Source organism: Opisthorchis viverrini (assembly GCF_000715545.1).
Source record: "Opisthorchis viverrini unplaced genomic scaffold opera_v5_98, whole genome shotgun sequence".
Classification (NCBI taxonomy): Eukaryota; Metazoa; Platyhelminthes; class Trematoda; order Opisthorchiida; family Opisthorchiidae; genus Opisthorchis; species Opisthorchis viverrini.
Window position 1 is genome coordinate 898515 of NW_008751755.1, and position 9059 is coordinate 907573.

The 9059-nt window shown below is 46.4% G+C and overlaps 1 protein-coding gene across 1 annotated transcript in view; it reads right to left on the minus strand.

The window, feature by feature from the left end:
• Positions 1–532, minus strand: part of T265_13751 (hypothetical protein) — a gene marked incomplete at both ends in the record, with an annotated part of 4474 nt that extends 3942 nt beyond the window's left edge. The window contains 2 exon segments of the mRNA XM_009170322.1: positions 34–473; positions 478–532. Of these exon segments, the coding sequence (XP_009168586.1) occupies positions 34–473; positions 478–532 (495 nt within the window).
• Positions 533–9059: the final 8527 nt, after the last annotated feature.

A 9059-nucleotide genomic window follows, 5' to 3' on the forward strand; every position in this document is an offset into this window, starting at 1 on the left:
AGACGCTCCTGCTTTGAGAAGCGCCTTGGATACTTTTTCCCAGTGGCTGTTTATATCCGACATCTTACCGTCCGGCAGGCATTCGAGAAGCTGGTTCTGATAGTTTTGTTTGACTTCTGGGTCCACTAGCTTCTCAATGGCCAAGCGAGGTGTGCGCATTTTGCGTACACCTGAAAAGCGCAATGAAAAACAGCAGCGTACAAGTGCATGGTCGGAGCCCACGCCGGTGTCCCAGAAGGAGTGGCAGGCGGGGATTGACCCTCGCCACCGATAACTGACGGCGATGTGGATTCGGCGCTGGTTTGATGGTGAGCACCACGTTGTTAAGCGATTTCCGCTGTTCCGGAAATTCGTACTGCAAAGGAACAGCCTGTGATCGGCACACATCTGAAGTAAGCGATCTCCGTTGTCCTTGCGTCTAGTGTCCAAACGAAAACGACCACCCAATCGGGCCTCAGCAGCGCTTAGGCTAACTACCTGGGCGATCGGAGTGTGTGGGTTTAAGGGTCGACTGTTTCTGAACTATTGTCATGGTTGTTTTCTGCTTATTATTGTAATCACCCTATATACTCGTTTTTAACGCACATTTCAGCTCATTTCAGCTTGTTCTTGGACGAATGAAGCGTTATTTATTCTCCATAATCCGAATGCTCTTCTAACTCAGCCTCGGACGCATTTTAAACGTCTTCCTAAAAAGGAAGGCAGCATCGCTGCTTGCATAAATATGGATATACTGGTCATTTGAAAGAAACGCCTTACTGCCAGCAGACCTATCGCACAGGACAAGGACCACCTTATAGTACGGTTTCCCGCATTAAGGGGATTCGGTTTTCCCCGTCGGTCTGCTCTATGTTGGCTTTCCTGGCATGGTTGAACCTTGGGAAACTGAGCTCCACCCAATAAACCGATCGGTTGTAGCACCCTTTCGGTGTCTAGCTGTCATGCTACACACAGGCACGAGGGCTGGGATACTGCCAGGTCGCCCAAGCCTAGACAGGGGAAGTTGAGAGGCAGAGATCGGGTTCGAACCACGGACCTTCCGGTCAGTAAATTCGCGCTCTAACCACTTGGGCCATCTCGCCCCGCAATCATAATAGGAAGAGCAGCCAGACGAAGAGCGGCGAACCCCTGTACTAAGAAAGGCGTAGTATCAGACACTCGGGAGGGAAATTCGATGGAGTTGTGAAAGTCGTAGCGTTTCCTCCAAGTGCCCGGCATGTTGGTACTTATGGAAGCAGCTATGCTACCTTTCACAAAAAGAGGACCGATTAGAAAGTTTCGACTCTAAAAACCTCACAATCCCATCAGCCACGGTTGACTGTGGCCATCTAGGAATTATCCCGTGAGGTCGAAGGACAATTAACAACCATCAAGAGCCCGACGTGGTCTCAAGCGCATCTAATGTATATAATAGCATCAACGGTGAGATACCAATAATTCACTCCCTGTACTCTCAGGCTCGGCCCGTCCCCTGTAGCCGAGAAGGTCAGACTATCCACTCAGGCTAAATGAAGGGTCTTCTATATCCTTCCAGTATTTTGTGGGTCACACCGTTAAGCATAGGGCTCCATTGAATCCTCTTCCTCGGCCTGGGCAACTGAAAGTATATTTTGCCCGCACACTTTGTTCACGAATTCCCTGCTCAACCCCTTCCCGCCCTGCATGCGGTTGTCGCTGTATCACTTGAACGTCAGTTATCTGACCCAATTGCCTTACGCACCCCGTTGTTCTTCAACAATAAACAAAATAACACTTCAAGATCTACGATTTACCACCTACATAAGAGCTTTTAACCATCCGAACTCTGTGTCAATTGGCGAACGGTCAGTGCTCGCAGAGTTGTAATAGTAACAGTTTGAATAGTTTCTTCTTGTCTTTATAAAGGGCTGTCTCAAGGTACTTTACCTTTTGATGAACCGAATTCCGCCAGACGTCAAACCAAGGGCCGACATGCGAGTTGCATCACAGTCTGCAAGAGGGACCCGCTGGGGACAACCGAAACCCATGATGTCGATTTCAGCAGAGCAACTCTAAGTATTTTCACAAAAGCAGGCAAAACTTCAGGACCTCGCGCAAACATCGGCCTAACAAACACACGCAAGCAGACGTCATGAGAGCCACATTCATAATGAAATCACTCAGTAGGCCAAATTTGTCACATTGTACTGACGGTCGCTATATTTACAGCCAAACCGGAGACCAGTCGACGCATACGCGACAAAGCGGCCATTCAGCTCGTTACACCGACTCTGGTGTCCCTCTCACTTCAGTCCATCTTGAGGAAGCCTGCCGGCAGTTCAAAGTTGTACCCACGGTCCCCATCCTTCAATCCACAGCCCAATGAGCACACCCAGCGTTCAACTGCCTATGAAACGTCAAGAGGACGATACTTGCAGAAAGGACACTACAGCGTGCACATGAGGGCGAGGTGTTAATTGGGGGATATCGTGGTTACTATCGAAAGCGGGCGCCAGATAGATTACTGCGTCAATCACACGGATCAAGTCAGATCCAAGACACAGCCACCCCGTACGAATCAGCTTCATACAACATACTGTGGCCCCACAATCGAACCGGGTCGCACATATCTATGGATAACCATACATCCCAAATGGACAGGTGCCTCGTCCGTGGTACCTGTAATAGGGGAACAGAGGGGGGAGTGGCACACAAAATGTCATATGATAGGCATACAATCAGGTACAGTCGGGTTTCAAATGCGTTACACAAGAGCCGTTTAAAACGACCGGACACCACGCTATTCGCAAGTCCGTTCGGACCAAACACATTTACAGCCTGATTGGTCGGAGTGTCAGCCAATCAGAGTTGAGAGTTCCTCTCGGCCCCTCTCGCTTTACTCTAGCGTGACTCTATGAGATATTCAGTAATAACCCTAAAGAAGACTGTCCTAGGAGACTGTTTTTTGATACCTCAAAGTGAGCGGAACAGAAGGCAATGGACCGACACAGAAGTTGCGTTGCCGCCCAGAGGACACAACAGCTCCCTAAAGCTGGCAGCTTATAACTTTCAAGTTCTGAAACAAGGAGGACAGCGGACTACTGTTCCCTGTGGGCTGGACTTCTTTACTGTTGAAATGGGGGTTCAAAGCCCAGTCGCTGAGCCAAACTCTCCTCGGTTTCCATGAGCCTTTGATTGCGCACTTCATTGCATCCACAAGCTGCCGTTTCTGCTCTTCCTGCTGGAGTCGGCATTGTTCTAAGCCATTGAGCCGAACGGTCTCCCGTTGAACGGTTGACAGTAGCATCAGCGCTCCTCGCCTGCTAGACGCCCGTGAGAATTCCACGCATCTCGCTCTCTCACCGAGAAGCTTTCGAACCCTGATGTAAACCAACTCTCCCTTTCCTGCAAGACATCCTCTAATGGTAACGTTTACTAGTGTAACGGTGGTACTACTGGTGGGGAGGCACGTCAGTAGTATGTGTTGTTCGTGGAATTTCGCTTTGCGTCTTTTGAAATGGGGAGGTCTGTTGCGGAATCTTTGTAACATTAGCTTGGATTTGAGCGATGAATGATTGCAGTCGATGAATATACAGGAAAGTTCAAGAAGGCGCATTCAGTTTTTGTAAATAAGATGCAAATGAGAGTTTTGCTTCCCTGTCCAATGGTCTGTAGCCGGTCAGTTGGCATTTCTTAATAGATAACTCCGCAGCGAAGGCCTTCTTCCATTCACTAGTAGGTGCTGTCAGTGACTCTGAAGGGATATCGGGCATTCCGCTTGTAAACTGGCTTTGAGTGGTACAACCCAGCGTACTGTCAGGCTTCTGATAAAAGGTGCATCTCTGTTGATCGAGAAGCTGAGTGAATGGGGAGGGATGACGTAAGCATTAAACTTTTCAGATCTGTCTTAAACCTTCTACCTGACACGTACGACGGGCCTGAAGAAGTCCTCATTGAGCGAACCAAACACCGTTACAGAGTTTACCTTTCCTATATAAAATGAGAATAATATAAATTGTTGGGTCAAACCTTTTCAAGACCGATTTAACCGCCATCTGCGATTGCTCGGCCTGGTTATTAAATGGCATCGCAGCGGGCAGTAGAGCCCTCGAGGACTTAGGAAATTGGCAAACGCCTTTTGTTCCTCAGGTAACACCGAAATGCTGGTCCGGAAGGGCTCCCAGCTGATCAGAAATAGGGTGAAATCCCTAATCAAGTGTCTGTCTAACTCATTTGACTCTGTCAGGGAGGAAGAGGTTGTCTTAACAGAATGGGGTGTGTCGATAATGGTGTCCATTTTAGAAATTGTCGCCAGGATGGATTGTGGCAATCGCAGGGGAGTTAGTTTGCTTCTTGTTGTAACATTTCGCATCTCTGAAGTTTTTAAACACCGTCACCTGTTTCCAACCATGCACCTGTGCGCGCATGTTTATACGTGGAGCTCCTCAAAATTTGCCTACATATAGCAGTGTCCAACAAGGTCTTTAAGTTCCTCCATGTATCTAATTCCGTTATTACTGAGGCAGTGAGATGAATGTTGGAGTCTTTAAGCGCCCAGGGCAAGAACATTATCAAGAACATTATTGACCTGGAGTAGACAGTCTTTTCTGTTTTCATTTTTGAAGGACGTTAGAAGGAGCTAACATTAATTGAAAAACGGACCAAATCCGTCCAGTCCGCCTACACGTGCCTCGCGATCACAAAGTGCAGTAACGCTAAAGGCGTACGTCATTTGACGTGCCCGTAAGTATTTAAGGCAGTGCGGAGCGCAATGCAAATCTAGAAGATATCGTAGTAGCAGTGCAACAGAACCAGTTAGCGCATAGGATCCCCGGAACGGATGTGCTTTCGTCGGTGTACGCTATTTCTAACATCAAGAAGGCGCTTTGGATGGCTTCAAAGGACGTATTCATCAAACCGTTGTTGTTCGTCCACCACATAGTGTACTTCATACGGGAGTCTGGGACATCTTGAGGTATCCGACCACCGAAAATATGGATGCCAACGGCTGACGCCAACCAATTCGCAGGGAAGTTATCAGAAAATGGATTCTTGGTGAAACAGCCGACATTACACCAAGAGATTCATCTGCGAATTGCTATAACAGAGCCATGTCGTGGTACGTTTTACTGAGACAAGAGATTCCTCTGCTGCCTATTTCAGATTGTGCTCAACCTGAAGATGGTCAGACTTTGACATCGTAGAGGGGAAGGAGGGGCGTTACTCAGATTTTAAGTGCTGCAAGTGCGTTGGCCTTCTAGAGTGGGGTCTGCAAGCCTCTCTCTGTTTGACCAGAGAAGCCGGACCATGTGGCGACTGACTGACGTCTGAGGCTTTAACGTTTGGAGTCTCCAACCAGATTTTCTGACCGAGTGTCTGGGATGTTGGCAACTCGGGTATTCGTGGTGGGCTGGTACCAATTTCTCCCTCTCCCCCATTCCTTCTTCCGACTGGGGAAACAATGAGAATCGATTTCGGTGAGGTTATGAAAGTAAAGCACCGTTGTTCTCAGCTTATAAGGCCGTCAGCGATTATTTCAAGGACAATAAGCTGGCTTGCTTACGTGACAAGTATGCCCGTTTATCAACCGCTTCGGAAGCCTAACATAATACAAGTATGCAGGGAGTAGCTGCGAGTCGAAAGATGTCAAGGAACGATTTGGCAGAAATATACAAATTTCGCTATCAGGAAGCATTACTGCGCTGGTCACTGCTGCCTTTGCGGATAAGGATCTTGAGAGGTGATATATCAATCAGCATACACGGTCCGTTTGTAGCACTTGTAAACTGCTCTTTTTCATGCTCAGTATAATCTCCTTTTTCCCCATCATTATCAGTCACATCGCTGTACAAAAGTTCGTTTTACTGAAATACAACCGCTACCGCCCGCTCGTTGGCTCCAACGTGACTTTGAGACTTTTGCTGAGTGACTGTTGTTGTGACCGCCGGTTGGCAATATTCGACTGCTACTAACACTAAACGTGGACAAACATTTCAACTACAAACACTGGACTAATATATTCACAATTGTGGATTAATATTTCGTCGCCGGAGATCTGGAATACCAGGAAGATAGAACTATTCTTGGTGTGGTGGTTCAACGGAATACGGAACTACGGAATCTCCTATTTTGAACTGAGTCAACATTTACTTTTATCTGGCTTACATTATTAATTTGTTCAGTTCACTAGAGACTCCATAGGGCCGTTAACCACTACACGTTCACATGCATGATTCTGATTCGTCGCGCTGAATGAACAGACCCCAACCCAAATCGCATGTGCTTCACTCTTGATTTGCCCATCAATGTTATCTCCCACCTCCGTTGTGGGGCTGCTTATCGTGATCTTCTTAGGTTATCGGTAAACGAATTTTTGACAGCAATGACGACTGAGCAATATATATACAGTTTACAGTTGAAGATGTTGATTATTTCCCCAACTGTATGTCAATTTAGGTTTTCATTTGATTCCACATATGATGTGGCCCTCATCAAATGTGTGAAAAGAAATCAATAAACCCTTCTTCAAAATGCTCGGTGACTTCTCCACCTATGTCAATTTAGGTTTTCATTTGATTCCACGTATGATGTGGCCCTCATCAAATGTGTCAAAAGAACTCAATAAACCGTTCTTCAAAATGCTCGGTGACTTCTGCACCAAGAAACGCTGCTTTTGGTTTGCTTCGCTGACAGCTGGCCGGTGGTCCGGTTTGGCCAGTTTGCTAAAACCGTTTCCAAGGACAAACCTGGTGGTCCTTCGGCAAACGGCTCTATCGGTCCTCGCATTTCTCAATTTTCAGTGTCAGGCGGGGTGTCACTTGTTTTGCCCCCCCCTCGCATTTTGTATTAACCCGCCGTATCCAAATCCTAAACATCTTTCCTCAGCTTGTTACGTTTTCAAGAAGAAAAAAATACAGGGTGCCTGTTTTTCCCTGCGCGTATCAGTTTATGCGTGACCGCGACTAAACAAAATTTAAATGGAATAAACGGACAGAGATATATACTAGAACAGTTAACATGAAAGAAACGTTCTGAGAGGTTGAAGTTCCATCCCCGGAGAATATCGCTGAAAATGCACATTGACAGCTGCTCACTTCTTGCGTACTGGGTCGGCAACTCCGCTGGCATATTCAAGGTGCCCTTCTAAAGGAAGCAGCACACTTCAAAAATGCAGGAACCCAACGCGGGTTAATGTACAGCAGATCACCGAAAAATAACGAGGGTCTCTTGGGATAGTTCTTCTGGATGTTGTGAGAAGTTTCAGATATCTAAATCTCCTCTAGCATCGAGCATCGTGATCTCCATTGTACAATTTTTACCGTGAATAGTAGTCAACTACTGCTGCGACGAAACTGGATAGCGCGAATTCTGTGCCGTTAGACTATATTCGTGGCATCAGTGGGGGATCACCGACAGGCCAGTTTCTTCAGACAACCGATTGACAGGTTAACCGGAGGAACTTGCTGTGAGCCGGCTACGCTGGAGACGTTTTGAAGCCTAGTTCAGGGTTCAAGGTTCTAGGCTTACCACTTCATCAACAGACAGATACTGAATTCGAGGGGTCATTGACTAAAACGTTGTTCCTTTCGACAGAATACACTAATGGGGTTAACAAACCTTCTCTCTTGAACTGAACGTGAACCGATGCAAGTAAGTCCTAAATACTCTCATCAATGCCTACGTGATAGCTTACTTCATTGTTGATGGTTTCCAGAAGTACTGTATTTTGATCTACATAAATTGTATTGTCAAGGAAATACAAATAGTACTATTTTCGTCTGTTAAGTGATACCTGTTGGTGCTGGATCCGATCAACATAGACCATTTGCACTGGTCGGGCATGAGTACTATGGCAATATCGCAGTTAAACTGGCTTCAGCTTAATCCCACAAGTGGCAGTTACTCAAGGAAAGGCAAAACAGTGAGGTCAGGGCGAAAACAACCAGCAGACATAATACCGTAATCGTATTATAGGGCAGTTTACGCAGTAGGAATAGGTCACTGAAATATTTCTCGCAGGCGACCAGCACAATCAATGGCTGTTAGATGTCCCCGAAGAAATCCCAACGTCTTTTCCGTGCCTTATGGGTGAGACTTTTGAGTCAGAGGGTCAACATGGGTACACTATCGGGTAGGAATCACAAGTATATTTTCAAATGCTTCTGAATTAAGCCAAAAAAACGAACACCGAGTATTTTGTTGATTGATCTCTCCTCAGTACAATGAGGATGTGTCATCTGTTCGGGAGGGGGGTTTGTTTGCACTGACTCAAAGATTCCTGCTCACTGTGTACTTGGTTACTAGTCGACTGTGCTTGCCGAAACATGTTTGTGATCAAGGAACAATCTTATTAATTTCCTCAAAGCGTATCTACAAGTTGTGATACACTTGAAACAGTAAGTCATCCATTCTGCGCACTGCGCGCTGGCCATTGTTTTTGAACACGATGGCAGTCGGTCGTCCTGGGTCATTACTACACAATATGCCACTTCGGATAAATCTATGCACCAAATGGAAACGACACTCATTGGATAGCTGTGCAAAGTTTGGACCTGTTGTAAATTGAGAAGCAGCCCTTAATACAAGAAATTTAACAAAACCTCTTTCCAACCATTGAGTGGTGAAGACCTGACAAGAAGGCAGCAATGCCTACAAAGGTTTCAGTGTGTCCACTGGAGCAGGAATGCCAATAAGAGCCCCCGATCCACTGAGGCTTCTTTGATGAAAACCGAGTGCATACTTTTCAAAAGGGCTTGGAAACAATCGGTAGTTTTTATCAAACCAAATGAGCAGACCATCAAGTTGATCAAGTTTTAAGGCAGACGAAAAACCATCGGTAAGATATCTTCAAATCGCCGCACCAGATCAGTGGTGAGTGCCAGTTAACGGCTGTTGTTGGCTGTCGTGGTCGCCAAACCGTTACACTTAAGGGTTGGGGAGTTTCAAATTATTTCAATTATCTTCCAATTCAGGTGCTTCAATGGATGATTCATCGTGAGTGTCACTGGCAGATTTCTTTGAACTTCATGGGCTTGTGTGTGTTACGACAATTTACCTGGGGGAGGGGAAGTGGGTGATAACTACTCCCCCTTCTGGTAACT